Raw genomic sequence first — 15,993 nt, 5'->3', positions numbered from 1 at the left:
TCTTACTGAGAATTCACTTCATCTCCTCACAACAGTAGCGAGCTTATGAAGCGTGCGGCTATAGATTCCTTTACGCCTTGGGAACTTTCATGCAGGGAAAACGTATGACCATGGATTGCTGTAGGGATTCATTTAGAATCTATTTAATGAGGTTTTAGTGGTTTAATTAGAGAGGTTTAATGCTGATCATAGCAGGTTGTGTTATTTCTACACATAAATGATTTCTTATTGTTTTTACTATAGCGGAGTGTGTCTGAGAATTCACTGGTGGCCATGGATTTCTCAGGAAGGACGGGTCGTGTGATTGACAACCCTGTGGAGGCTCAGAGCGCTGCCATGGAGGAGGGACACACTTGGAGAGTGAGTAGTTAGATGCATGTATATTCGAGCAATTAATTAGGGGTTTACATTTTTTTTTTGTTGCATTTATAACAATATTTAAAATCTCTGTACAGAAACGGAGTCAGAGAATGAATGTTTTGGGAAGCCCCAGTCCCCTACATCCCTCGCCGTTAAGCTCAGGTGAGCTTCGCAGCATTTACTTACAGTTTAGCACCTTCAACACCAGTAGATTTAAGTGCTACTTTAATTGAAATAACAATATTTCATGCCGTTAAATGTGAACTTTGCGTTTTTTGTCCTAAGTGATCCATAGGACACAGTTATGGTTCCATGGCCGCATTATGAGAGAGGAGTCCCACAGGATGATTATGCAGCAGGGCCAAGTTGATGGGTATGACACTTTCCACATTTATAGGCAATATTAATTACTGTGGGCAGTGAAATGAATCACAGTCTTATGTCTCGCAGGTTATTCCTGTTGAGAGACAGCCAGAGCAACCCGAAAGCATTTGTTCTCACGTTGTGCCATCATCAGAAGATTAAACACTTCCAGATTTTACCTGTGAGTTCCTAATAAACACTTTTGTATGTATTTTATACTTATACAAGAATAAAGAGCAGGGCAAACTGTGTGATTTTTTTTTTTTTTATATATAAATATTGTATATTATATATATTTATATTTTGTGCATGTTAGTGAATTTGCATTGTATAACATTTTAATATTATTTATATAAAATGCTGATTTTTTATTGTATATTATATTTATGTTTTGTGCATGTTAGTGAATTTGCATTGGATAATATTTTAATATTATATATAAATAAAATACTGATTTTTTTTTAAATTAAACTATAGAAATATAAGTAGTAAATATAAAAATATATTTAGAAATTGTGAATGGAATTTCACTTTAGTTATTTACAGTTTACCCCAGTCACCTCAACATTATGCCACATTTATATTTGTAAGATTGTCTGCTTGACGGGAGAGTTTGATTTAAAAATCTCTCTTATTCTCACCTCTCTCTCTCTGGCAGTTTGAGGAGGACGGCCAGGTCTTTTTTAGCCTTGATGATGGCTCTACCAAGTTCACAGACCTGATCCATCTGGTAGAGTTCTACCAGCTCAACAGGGGCGTCCTGCCCTGCAAACTCAAACATCCCTGCACCATGGTGGCCTTATGACCCCTCCAGATCCTAACGAACAACATGCATAAATAAAAGTAACTGAGAAACTGGAGTTTAAAAAATAATAATAATATCCAGTGATTTTCACAATAAGCTGACGCAACCAACGGGCATGACCCACTGCTATGGGATTAGCATGGAAACGTTTGGGAATAATAATGGGAGAAGATCATCTTCCCGGACACCCTGTCCTTTGGATTTGACAAGGTTGCCTGAGTTTTTTTTTTTTTTTTTTTAAACAGTCTCTGTGGTGATATTCATGAACTTGATCATTCAGGACGTGACACTAGACAAACTAAATGGATCGGGACGGTCATTTCATGTGGTTTGTCTGCGAGGACTTGCTTTGCTAAAAGTTACTTGATGACGATTGATTTGTATTATGTTATTTCCTACCTGAACATTTTGCACTCTCAAGCTGAAAGCAGGTGATCCGCTTCATCCTGAGCTTACCGCAACAACTGTTACCCATTTGCCTTCCTCCTACATTTCATGTTTCATTTTTCTCCTCTTCTAAACTCTTCCTGGGGATTCCCTGTGTAATGATGGGATTAGTGCAGTGCTGATGATAGTAATGACCATGTGAGGTGACACATCCTCAGCTAAATAATGTAACCCGGCCTTTCATACATCTCCATGTCAGGGAGGAGGGACTAGCCGCAAGGGGTAGCAGACTTGCACTTCAATAAATTATACTTGATTGCTGTGCATTACCAGCATAAGAATTAGTTACGCTTGGAGTTCTAATCAAGCTTTGCCTTAAAGGAATGTTCTGGGTTAAATATAAGTAAGACTCCATCGATGAGCTTCATCTGTCACACATTGTTGATTACAACAGAAAATGTGTTTTGAAAAACAAAAAGTGTGTCGACAGTCACCTTCTTATAATGGAGCTCCATTTTTCTCATTGAACTTGCTTTATTAGTGGAATTCAATCACCATATTTGTTTCCAAACTGTCAGACAAGTATTTCTGTCATAAATGACATTATGCCATAGAGTTGCACTGTAGTTTAAAGGGACAGTTTGCTCACAAATTAAATGTCATCATTTGTCAGAAATGGTCGTCCTGACCATAGTTCCAAATGTGTATGACACAAAATAAGATATTTGGAAGATTTTTTATTTTTTTTGTCCTGACAGTGAAAATCAGTGTGGTCCAAAACAGCATTTGGACGCTGCTGATTACTGAATGACTACAGAGTCATACAGATAACAATTTTTATTTTTGAGTAAACTGTCCCTTTAAATCTGAATGAACAGAACGTATAAATCAGAGTTTATGGCTCAAGGGTTAATAATTAACCACAATCTTTTGAGAATTATCCATATCATTTGAATCCAAATCACTTGTTCTGTTTAGGAAGACAATGGTTTGTTTTAGTCCACTGAATTTGCATTTTTTTCCTTTCAGGAGGCACGTATTTCGCTCCCGGTGTTGAAATGCCATATTGATTGTGTGTAGTTTATATTCGGAACCATCAGAAACTTGACTTGGGCCTTAAAAGGCCCCTAAAACTTGACCCAGGCCTCTTTGTTATGGTGTACCCCACCTTGAGCACAATTCAGGAGGGTTGTTATTTGTTTCTTACACTGACTCCAGGTCGTGTTTCTTTGCGAACGTACCTAGCTTTTAGTATAGCCCGAAGCTTAATAACTGCCTTTTCAAATCACTGTGCTGTTCTTGAGCCATGTTAAACCCCTAAAAGTGACAGGCCAGGCCCGGACTGAGCACCTGTGGGGACGCACGCGTACACGCTTAAGGAATATGGATAGCCAAAAACACATCAACAAGAGGTTAAATAAATTTGTTTTAACCTGTTTGTGTAAAAATGAACGTGTTTTTGACCCTTTTGGCCTTCAATAGAGAAGTTTGCGGAGTCACGTCTCACAGGCATGTCTGTAATCCTCCGGGGGCTGCATGACATAATGCGGTGAGGAGATTATCTCCCATGCCAGCTTTGTAAAAGGAGGTTAGCGGCAAAAGGCTGGTGTACGGTTACCTGCGGCGCTACTTCAGCAGTGTCCTGTCTGTCCCGTACGTCCGCCTTGTTACCCTTCCAACACTGGCCCAGCAAGACTAAGCTATGGTTTTATATGCTAACTCTGACAGCTGACTGTTATACTGCTGAGCTAGAACCACACGCGCCTAGGACGAGAGTGTGTACGATGCACACTGCGATTTTTTTTTTAAACACTTTATGATACCACACAAGCACCTGTTTTTATTTTCACTTACGATTAACGCTGATTTAACTTTCGTGAACGCTTTAAGAACGTCTTTTCATCTCAGATGTTAGCTACAACTCTGATCCGCCTTATCTTACGTTATCGCTTCCTTGCCGCTTCATACGTAAATCGATTTTGTAAATTATTACGAAAAGTACAAGCTTTACGCATTCAGTGTCAGGGGTTGCAGGGGTTTTCATCACAAGTTATATTAAGTAATTTAGTCACCGTTCCAGCCTGCATGAGTTAGACAAGAACGTCTGAAAACGAAGTATATTCAAACTGGAATACATAAGTGTGAACGCTGATTAGTTGCATCCAACTCTGGCTCAAAGTGTTTGGATGATGCTTCTTTTCATCAGACTTGTGCTGTTGTGTGGCTCACAATGCTGAAATGCCAAACATGCATGTGAAATCGACTTCCCCAGCCTTGATTATGCCGTTTGGGTAAAAAAAAATTTCTTAACACAGATGACTGGAGATTATTTCACATGTGTGTTTAGCTAATATGCATCTTAGTCTATTAAAAACATGGTAACAGTCATGCTACTCTAAGTATGTGAAGCCAAAATGTTGGGTTAAATATGGACAAACCCAGCGATTGGGTTGTTTTCAACCAGCAGTTGGGTTACATTTTTTAACCCTACCTTCTGGGCAGTCACCCAACCGCTGGGTCAAAAACAACCCAATCCCAATGTCCATATTTCCCCCAATGCTGGGTTGTATTTAACCCCTGTAAGGAGAGGTAGTAGATCTAACACTGTAAAAAAACGCCATCTATGACTATATAAATGTGGTGCGCTCCAAAACAGAATGAAGATGTTGTGCATAAAGTGCAAATATGCATATTCCCTCTCGACTTGTACCAGTGTGAAATATTTTTAGCTCATATTGTGTTTTCATTTTTATGTCACAAATGTCTTTTTATAAAGAGTATATATTACAGTATTAAATTAAAAATGGCGTCTGTTGTCTTTATTTCACTATTGATTTGATTTTCAGAATCTTTAGATTATGCAATGAGATTGTGTCTACAATGAGCCTTAAGATTACATCCAGTGGTTTTCTTATAATTGCAAGTATGGTCTTAATAATTTATATAATATAAATATTTACTTTAAAAGATTTAAACCAATACTCCTTTGAGGTGTACAGTATTATATGAATAATTGCAGTGCTTCTCCTTAGGCCTATGTGGTTAGTAAAAAGATCATACAGTGCAAAAGATGGGCTCGTCCGGGATTTGAACCCGGGACCTCTCGCACCCTAAGCGAGAATCATACCCCTAGACCAACGAGCCATAGAAATTTTAGGTGACGTCTACTGATTAATAGCGCCATCTAGTGGCGTAAACCTGTTGTTACAGAGGTGTCCATTAGAACACATGTGTTCTAAAGGGCACCTATGTAACTCTAATTACACCTCTGTAATTAGAATAATACCAGCAAAGTAGCAACTAGTTTGACATTATATAGGCTAGTGACAAATGGTCAAAAAGTGCTTTAGTTTTCGAGATACCCCTACCGGAGGTAGAACTAAACCCAACAATGTTTTTCTTAATCTCTAAGGTCTCCCATATATGAAATGGATTCTTGGCTAAAAATATTTTACTGCTAAGATTGTTAAATTAACAGATATTGTTATACACCACAAAACCAATAAAGGACTAAAATTTAGCCTGTCCGTATGGGAGTTAAGGTATATAAACTAATGCAGATCAATCACACAAGCTCTGAGAGCTTTGAAACTTGACATGTTTGTAGTCAGGAAGTTGATTTAACTACTAGAAAAGACTGGATGTGAATATCTTGATGTATGGAATAAATAGACACATGTAAACACATATCTAAAATAAGCGGACATGCACAAATTTAATATCTATGCAGAATGTTTTCATTTACTTTGTGTTTGCTTTGCCTGGCATTATCATAGAAACACATATGATGGCTTGTTGGAAAGGTGGGGTTGTGCTGAATCCAGCAATACCAAATATGTAAATATATGATAAAAGAGAAGTGTTCTGTCACTCAATGTATGAGGTGTCCAAAATGAATGAAAATGGAACACTGACATAATTGAGTCCAAACCCATTCATTATCAGTGGTGAGGAGAATGTTGAGAAATTCAAATATAAGAGACATCAAAAAATATTAAATATGGCACCTTGTACTATATGGAAACAAAGATTGAAATCGAAAGATAACACCTTACCATAGCACAAACAGGAGACCAGGAGTTTTAACTTAATGAACTTTTTAATAAAACTATAACTTAACTTCACACAATACAACTTAAATTATTAATATGTAAATATATAATAAAAGAGAAGTGTTCTGTCACTCAATGTATGAGGTGTCCAAAATGAAAGAACGATGGACAAAATAGCCTCAAGTCCAAATCACATTAACAGTGGTGAGAGAAATGTTGACAAATTCATGGTTACTGCAAAGTAACTTACATTAGGTAAGTGCTGATCTATATTTATGATACATTTAATAAAGATACATTTCATAAGGCACAGTATACTATACAATTCATATGAACCACAGATCCAATTGAATCAGGTTAACACTGGAATGGAACACCTTTATTAAAATATCGTCACTGACGGGCAGAATCCTCGCATGTCCAAATTTTGTCTATTTCATATTATTTCACAATTCAATGCTATTGGTCAAACCCCACGTGGTAAACAATCTAAAGTGTTGAAAATAGATTGAGAGCAAATCTCTTAACTCCATTGGGCACTTCAACTGTCTGAGAATCCTCGTAACGCCACCTCTTCTTCACTCCACGGCAGGAGCTTCCACGCCATTTTGTGTCCTCAGGATTTAAAGTCGCAACGATTGAGAAATCCTCGTCGAGCAACACATAAAAATTTTAAATGTCTACTTATTACTAGGCAAGGCAAGGCAAGTTTATTTATATAGCACATTTCATACACAATGGTAATTCAAAGTGCTTTACATAAAATAAAGTAAAATAATCATGAAGAAAAATAATAAAAATAAAGACAAGCAATTTTAAAACTTTTAAAATTATGAAAAACACTACTTAACTAAAATGAATTTAAAAACAGTTAGAAAATGATTTTACATAAAAAAAGTGAAAATATAGTGCAATCAGTTCGGACATAGCACAGTGCTCATTTAATAAATGCACAGCTAAACAATGAGTTTTGAGTCTAGATTTAAATGTGACTAGTGTTTTAGCACATCAGATCTCTTCTGGAAGCTGATTCCAGCTGCAGGCAGCATAGTAACTAAAGGCGGACTCCCCTTGTTTTGTGTGAACCTTTGGTATTTCTAACTGACTTGATCCTAGTGATCTGAGTGCTTTGTTAGGTTTATATTCAGTGAACATATCTGCAATATATTTCGGTCCTAGGTCATTTAGTGACTTCTATACGAGTAAAAGTACTTTAAAATCAATCCTATGTTTAACTGGAAGCCAGTGTAAGGACCTGAGGACTGGTGTGATATGCTCCGATTTTCTGGTTCTACTCAGAATCCTGGCAGCAGCGTTCTGGATGAGCTGCAGCTGTCTAATGGTCTTTTTGGGAAGGCCGGTGAGGAGCCCATTACAATTGTCCACCCTGCTGGTGATAAAGGCATGAACAAGTTTCTCCATGTCTTGGCTGGAAACAAAACCTCTAATTCTTGCAATGTTTTTGAGATGATAGTATGCTGATTTAGCTACTGCTTTGACATGACTACTGAAACTCAGACCGGTCTCCAGAATCACACCAAGATTCCTGACATGATTTTTAGTTGTTTGACCACTAGAGTCAAGGTATGCATTCACCTTAAACACTTCATGTTTGTTCCCAAATGCAATGACTTCAGTTTTTTCCTTGTTTAGCTGAAGAAAGCTCTGGCACATCCAACTATTAATTTTATCAATGCATTGGCAAAGGGAGTCAATAGGCGGATCTTTTGTGACGTCATTGTTTATGTTTGTCGCGTTGCATCATGGGAATCGTGTGGCAGGAAACACCGCTAGATACCTGTAATTTGATTGTTTTGCACGTTTGGAGGAGGATTTAGAGAAGAGGATGGTTCACTCTTGCTGTGTGGTCGATTGTACGGTTAGTTGGGGGCCTGATAAAAAGTTTTTTCGAATTCCCTCCGAAAAGGATAGCGAAAAATGAAAGAAATTGTTGCGTGCAATTAGGGGATTGAACCTGGACGTTCCGAAGAAAGCCTGCAGCTTCTGATCGAGTTTGTGAGGCACATTTTGTTCATGATAAGTCTTAGTGACTATGTATTTATAGAAGATTGAATAAAAATAAATAAAACTGAGTCAAATCAACCGAGTCATATGTTTTCGCTTTCTGATTCAGGTGTCCCAAACCGCAATCCACAGCACCCAGACTATGTTCCTCACATCATTCTGTAGCTGTGCTTTGCTGCAAGCTTCACTAGTACATGCAGCATTTGTAAGTCCTATCCTGACAGCTGCTTCTACTTTAAACATTAAATTCTCCAAGACTGGATTTGAAAGAAGGAGAAATTTGTAAGCTGTGATATACAATTTTTCACCATTAGTACAGACGCCATTGAAAGTCTCACACTGAAAACAATTGAATTGGTACAACAGTCACTACATTTTCAGTAAATAAATAATTAAATAAGAACACTGATCAATGAAGACTTACCCGGATTTGCAGTCGCAGTGAGCAGTGATTATTTTGCCGTTCTCTTTGGCGATCACCCACGGGAGATGCGAATCATGCTGCGACTCTGCTTGGCCAGGTCTAACCTCTGCTTTTAGCACGATCACTGCTTTCTGTTTGGCAGAAAAGATTGGCCCAACTTTTCGAGAAACAAAATAATCATAGGCCTTCAGACTTTTGAAAGCCTTTAATCTTTCATGAGTGAAGGGTCCAGGGGTTTCTATTAAATAAGAATAAATGTCTCCCCAGCAGATTGGTGGCCAAGACACGGGCGAGTCGGACCAACGTTTTTTGTCATCCCAGATTTCATATGGGCTTTGAATAGCTTCGATTTTGTCACCAATACAAATTTTGAGCTTCTCTCCAAACCTCCTCCGGTCTTCAGATGTTAAAGTGCTTATTTATTGAGGATTTTGCCCGCTAAAGGCCGTTCACACCAAGCACGATAACTATAAAGATAACGATAAAGATATAGTTCTAAAAATCGTTCTCAATATTAAAGAATTGCAGAGTCCACACCATAACTATAACAATAAAGAAACGATATCGTTGGAATCACTTTCAGAATGATTTTCCCCCCTGATGAACGATAAAACATTGCCAACCAATCAGAATCAATCCTGCTGTAATGAGCTCGAGAATTTAAAGCAGCGGACGTGCCGGTAAATCTGGGTATCATCAGCATAGCTGTGATAGGCAATTTGGTTCTTTCTCATTATTTGACTTAGTGGAAGCATATACAGGCTAACCAAGAGCGGTGCAAGAATTGACCCTTGTGGCACTCCACATCTCATGGACGTCCACTTAGACTTATGCTCTCCTAGACTCACATAATAGCCTCTCCCTTCTAAGTATGACCTGAACCATTTGAGTACCATCCCAGAAAGCCCAACCCAGTTTTCCAGTCTCTGTAGAAGTATGTTATGATCGATAGTACTAGGGTTATTATTACTAGGCTTATTATACATGTGCATTGAAGTTTTAAAATGTATCTAATTTCTAATTCTACTTGTATTGAATTAAATGTTTTGGATACCAGCATTAAATTATTGTTTTTATTATTATTTTACTGACTCAAAGTTGGCACTGTGCATGTAAAATGCCCCAAGTAGGCCAACAGGTTTTATTTATGGGAGAAAAAAGGTCTGTCTACTGGCGCCAAGTAAGCCAATCTTTGCATAACTCTTTTTCATTTCTTACAATTACGAATGAAAATCGTTAGGTTAGATACATTTGAGTAGGCTTGTTTTGTTAAAAATCCATAGCTGTAATGCTTCGGTAATGGTCCACACAGCTGTAAGGCTCCACACAGCTCACGCTGAAAAGCGACGCAGTGCCTTACTCGGAGACTGGCCCCATTCTCTCTTGCACGGATGCTTCGCTAGCATCATCGGATGCCTATCAGAATCCGGGAGTTAAGACCACAGTTTGAGCCAGTGGCTTGAATTGATATGGCTCAGGCCCTGGCCCTGTGTCCTCAGACACCTCGGCATCCTCCACTTCAGGTGAAGGTGGGGGAGAAAAGTCCTCTACTTGAAATGAACGCTCTGTTGCAAAACTACTTGCGTCACTAGAGTCACTCTCCATTTTAGCGACTCTAACAGCAGCTGTCAATTAATCCGTCACTGAGGGTCTCAGGTTCACGCCCCACCGGCTCAGCCCTGCCCTTGGTTTGTCCCCTCTATCTCCGCTGTGCTCTGCCCACTTTTCAGCATTTTTCAAATATTGCCAGTGGGTGGAGTCAGGCTCTGACCAGGGGTTTAGTTACCCCTTAAAGCCTTATCTCTTGTCAAAAGGCTCGACACGACCGCAGACTTTGATGAACACTGCTGGCAGCAGCGACGTCGGTGTCTGTATCATTCTTATCAATGAGTGCATAACCTCGTATCTCCCCACTCCCAAGTCATAAAAATCTCGTATCTCAGATTAAACATGATTTTGTCCCACCCTCTTTGTTTTTTGATGATGGAAGCATAAAGAAGACAACAGCAGCTGCCAAGTGTAAAAGAACCATCAGCATATATCATTGATGGCATGGATCTTCTTCAAATGCTCAATGATTCAGCCTTTCAAACGTACAATGACCTGGGTGAGTGTGTCTGGAAAAAGATCGCAACTTTAATGGGAAAGGAAGGTAACAGCTGTGTCGTTATAGTTTTTGATAGATATGACCACCAACACTCAATCAAAGATCTTGAAAGACAAAGAAGAGGCACCAAGATGGGCTTCCTAGCACCAACCTGGATGAGCTGAGGTGTCAGCAGCAAAACTACCCCCAACAGAAGATGGCTTCCAGCAACATGTGCTGAGAGCCATGTACTAAACAGCAGTGTGGCATCACAGCCACCTGGCCAAACCTCTTCTCTGGAACCCAGTTGGTAGAGGATGGAGGCTCAGAGAAGGTGGCTGCATTTAATCTGTGATGTTCCAGAAGGCACCAGCACCTAAAGGAGTTAGAGACCTCACCCACCTCTACTGTAAAAACGAAAACTGCACCGATGCCACCAAATGCCAGTGTCTTTCTGTGGGCTTGACCTGCACAGGGTTTTGCTCTTGCCCTGACTGTCCAAATATGACCCACTTTGTCACTGATGACAATGTGGATGAGTGGTGTGTTGCAGTTGTAACATCATGGGGAGTTGACCCCATAATGTTTCAAGAGGGTCTGGCTGTAGGCTTGTACTTGCACTCTCAGACTTGCACACTCAGACATTTGCACTTCCGCTAGTGACATCACTTGCAGTCTTTATTTTTTATTTTGTTTATTTTTTTTATTACTTTTCGTTTGAATTTCCCAACATTTTATAAAGCCAGGTTGTGAAGACAAGAAAAAAGAAACTAAATTACAATGTCACTTGCAATTGCTACTTGAAGTCTCCGCTACCTGTGACTTCACTTGCAATCAACACAAATCGTGCATGTTGCCAATGGAGACAAGACGCTGTGGTGGTGATTAAATTATTAAAACTAATTTAGTACTATAACGTACATGGTCCTGCAAGAAAAAGACAAGATCGGCAAATCCATGGCCAGAACACCAGAATATGAACATTTGCACAAAGTCTCTAGCTAAGCGTAGAAAAAAAACACTTAACATGGCTTAATATATTAAGATGCTATTAAAATATCAAATTAAATGTACAGTTAATTAATATAAGGAATATGTATATAGTATTTTCCTCACATACCGCAAAATGTGGCATAATGGACATAGATGAGAAAGGCCAAACTCATGCTTCTCTACTTTATTAAAATACATAACTAATATGTACAGGCAAGCAGGTGAGCCCAGAATAAACGCAACACGCAAAGTTTCACATTAAGCATTTTTCCATATAGAATAAACTGTCTACAACTTGTTTATATCACTGTCTTTGTCCATTAACCTACATTATGTGTTTTATTTATAATGATTTTCTATAGGAGGAAAACGTTTAATGTACAATTTAACGCACTGCGTTCTGTACTCGTCTGCTTGCCTGAACGGAGTTGATCCTTTTAAAATCACTTAATGCATAATGCCCGTTCATATTTGCTGGTCTGTATGTACTTAGAGTCAACAACAAGACATATAGGCTAGGCTAGGCCTACTAAATTGTCTTTATCATCTTAGTCTGTTATTAGGCCACATTAAGCGTTATGTTGTATGGGAGGACAAAGTTTGCACATTGTGTTCATAGCCATCTGCTTGACTTGCAGTACATTGAATAATAACTATATATCGAATTTGATCTTTTAATTGAACTTAATGTGTCTGAATACATTATGCCATATTAAGTGTTAGGTTTTTTCTACAGGAGGAAAACGCTTAACAAAAGACTTTGTGCATTGCGTTCATATTCTGCTGTTCTGTGGCCAAGGTCTGTGCTTGTCTTTTTCTTGCAGGACCCTGTACGTTATAGTACTAAATTAGTTTTAATCGTTTAATCACCACCACAGCATCTTGTCTCCAGTGGCAACATGCACGATTTGTGTTGATTGCAAGTGAAGTCACAGGTAGCAGAGAGTGCAAGTAGCGATTGCAATTGACATTGTAATTTAGTTTATTTTTTCTTGTCTTCGCCACATGGCAACTGTTATAAAATGTTGGGAAATTCAAACAAAAAGTTATCAATAAATAGAACAAAATAAAAAATAAAGACTGCAAGTGACGTCGCTAGCAGAAGCAGTGTCTGAGAGTGCAAGTCTGCAGCCAGACCCTTCTCCAACGGTTCCCAAAAGCAGTTGATGTTCCAAATGGTTGCTGCTAGAAAATAAACTAAACAGCCTGAGAAGACAGGGCTCATTTCCCCGAAGAGTGTTTGTTTCTTTAGTTAGATTGCCATTTGTTTTATTTAAGACAGTAATTTAGGTTGTATTGTGTGAAGTTAAGTTATAGTTTTATTAAAAAGTTCATTAAGTTAAAACTCCTGGTCTCCTGTTTGTGCTATGGTAAGGTGTTATCTTTCGATTTCAATCTTTGTTTCCATATAGTACAAGGTGCCATATTTAATATTTTTTGATGTCTCTTATATTTGAATTTCTCAACATTCTCCTCACCACTGATAATGAATGGGTTTGGACTCAATTATGTCAGTGTTCCATTTTCATTCATTTTGGACACCTCATACATTGAGTGACAGAACACTTCTCTTTTATCATATATTTACATATTTGGTATTGCTGGATTCAGCACAACCCCACCTTTCCAACAAGCCATCATATGTGTTTCTATGATAATGCCAGGCAAAGCAAACACAAAGTAAATGAAAACATTCTGCATAGATATTCAATTTGTGCATGTCCGCTTATTTTAGATATGTGTTTACATGTGTCTATTTATTCCATACATCAAGATATTTACATCCAGTCTTTTCTAGTAGTTAAATCAACTTCCTGACTACAAACATGTCAAGTTTCAAAGCTCTCAGAGCTTGTGTGATTGATCTGCATTAGTTTATATGCCTTAACTCCCATACGGACAGGCTATATTTTAGTCCTTTATTGATTTTGGGGTGTATAACAATATCTGTTAATTTAACAATCTTAGCAGTAAAATATTTTTAGCCAAGAATCCATTTCATATATGGGAGACCTTAGAGATGAGGAAAAACATTGTTGGGTTTAGTTCTACCTCCGGTAGGGGTATCTCGAAAATTAAGGGGCATTGTCACTAGCCTAATAGTAGTGTTTGAAAGGCTGCAAATAATTAAACAGACTGACTGATGTCCATGTGTTCTGAAAACTGAATGACATCAAAATAGGACTAAGAATATATTCTTTGATTTCTGGTCTTGTTATAGACCTGTTACAGTATAATAATATTCTGCTTGATGTCAGCAGTGCGGGGGGGGGGGGGGGGGGGGGGGTTGGGTGAAATGCTCATTTTCACTCAGTATCCTGTTAATCTTGAGTACCTATAGAGTAGTGCTGCATCCTTCATAACTCCAAAAAGTCTTTAGTTTTATTATATTAATAAAAGAAAGATAGTCTGTAACGGAAAAACACGACCGGCTGGAGGCGTGACATGTGGGCGGAGCTAAAGAATCACAAGCGCCAGTAGGCTTTTGCGTTGAGAGCGCTAGAAACTGTGACTTTACCTTGAGGGAAAAAACAAACCAAAACAAACCATGGCTAACAGTCAGATTCAGCGTATATTTATGATCCAGAATCAGATCCAGAGGATGAAATTTAACAAGAGCAGCATCAGCAACAACGTCTCTATGTGGTATGTACTGAAACTGTATATATTTGCTTAGCGGTTTTGGAAAATAACTAAATTCCACTTTGTCATCTTTTTTTTTTCTTTTTTTTTTCTAAGCTGTACATGTGGAAAGTGCAGTTTGATGACAACATCGCATGTTGTTAATTTGATGTGCTTACGCACTGATAGCTAAGTTAACAACACAGAGATATTTGAAGCAGTTCCAATACACGGTTCCAATACACGATCGTGACCCTTTTCATTGGGACTGCATTATCCTTAAGAAATAAATTATGTGCAAATCCGGCGTCAAACTGGGCCTTGTAAACAAGCATCTTCGAAATGCAGGGAACAAACAAAAACACTTACACAACTCCGTTGATGCTCTGTAAAAATAATCTCCGTCCACTGGTCCCTTAATGCTGTTTCTCTTTTGGTAATCTGTGCAGGGTTGTCTTGCCCTGGCAACCAAAAACACACTTCTTTTGTGACATTTCGCGACGCTCTCGCTCTGATCAGTGAAGTCTGTTGTGCTCTCAGTCATAGACATATAAATAACTAGACGCCTCATTGGCCGCTCTGAGCCGTTGCTGCGATACGTCAACGCCGCCGCCATGTTAGTGAGGGCAAGACTGCCTTAAAAATACATGGATGTAAACGGGGAGCTCCGGTTTTTTCTGAATAAAAACACGATAACGTTCACATTTATCAACCGATTTCAGGTTTGTGATCTACGTGCAGTTAAAAACTTTGCCTCCAGTTATTTAGTTAGGTTTGGAAAATTATTAATTTTCGTAAGGAATTGTGAAAGCTGTGAAACTGTGAAACATTTGTCTCACTTCTTGATTTCGTTTATTATTTTCGGTTTACAATTCTAATGTTAATTTAGTATAACTGTGACATATGAATGTAATTTAATTTGAATATTCATTTAATTAAATGTATTTGATTTTATTGCCTTGTCTGTGTTCAATCCCAACATTTTTCTCTTTTTTCTCTCTTTCGTGCCTCAGATCAGAACACAGCTGATTCCCTTTGAAATTCTGTGATAAAATCTAAGTAATACATCTTTAAACACTAATAATTTACTATTGTTGAGAAAATTTTATAAAACAAGTAAATACAAATCAAAAAGTGACACACTAGCCTACAGATTAACTCCACAACAAATAATAACACATGTAACTGATGAGGCTATGGATCCAGTGAAAATGAAAATATGAACTGATACAGTGCACAGTAGAAATATAGTAAAAGTGATATGTTATATTAAAAAGTACATGTGGTACAACTTAAAGTAAAGTGAATAATATGAAAAGCGAGTACAATGCTACAATAACATATTCGATATAATAGATTTATAATAGTATAAAATTATTTGTATAATATGAATAATACCATAATAAATAACTGAACAACAATAGGTTAACAATAACTGAACAACAATAGGTTAACAATAGCAAGAAGAATATGTAATATCAAGGGTGGAATAATACAGAATAGACAAAAATGAAGAATAAATTAATAGTAAATTAAAGAGTAAAATAAAAAAAATTGAAATGTAATTTTAAAATACTATTTGTGTAATAATTATTAATCAAATTCAGACACAATATAAAAAAATTGTGGACGTGAGTTCCAGATTGTGTTTAATTAATGAGATCCTTAAGTAAAATATATACATGTATAATATATATATGTACACACACACACATATATATATATATATGTGTGTGTATATATATGTATATATATGTTCTATAATGCACATTACACACACTCATGCAGAAAACACACACATTTTGAAACAGTGATTTATTTTTCTATGTATGTTAACACATATAAATGTTTGGGTGTGAGTGTGTAAGGTTTACCT

General features: G+C 37.7%; 1 protein-coding gene and 1 non-coding gene across 5 annotated transcripts in view; one reads left to right on the top strand and one right to left on the bottom strand.

Moving 5' to 3' along the window:
• LOC113120124 (growth factor receptor-bound protein 10-like) overlaps positions 1-4,719 on the top strand; it is a 50,201-nt gene extending 45,482 nt beyond the window's left edge. For all 4 annotated transcript variants that reach the window (XM_026290034.1, XM_026290033.1, XM_026290032.1 and 1 more), the window contains 5 exons: positions 244-360; positions 456-522; positions 646-733; positions 811-904; positions 1,382-4,719. In XM_026290034.1, the coding sequence (XP_026145819.1) occupies positions 244-360; positions 456-522; positions 646-733; positions 811-904; positions 1,382-1,528 (513 nt within the window). In that variant the 3' untranslated portion in view covers positions 1,529-4,719. The remainder of the gene's footprint in view (positions 1-243; positions 361-455; positions 523-645; positions 734-810; positions 905-1,381) is intronic.
• Positions 4,720-4,987: 268 nt separating this feature from the next.
• On the bottom strand, positions 4,988-5,059 carry trnap-agg (transfer RNA proline (anticodon AGG)). The gene has a single exon. It is a non-coding gene; the product is annotated as a tRNA-Pro (tRNA).
• Positions 5,060-15,993: the final 10,934 nt, after the last annotated feature.

Source organism: Carassius auratus, chromosome 19, assembly GCF_003368295.1.
Source record: "Carassius auratus strain Wakin chromosome 19, ASM336829v1, whole genome shotgun sequence".
NCBI classification, from domain to species: domain Eukaryota; kingdom Metazoa; phylum Chordata; class Actinopteri; order Cypriniformes; family Cyprinidae; genus Carassius; species Carassius auratus.
This window is presented reverse-complemented; position numbering and strand designations above follow the sequence as displayed.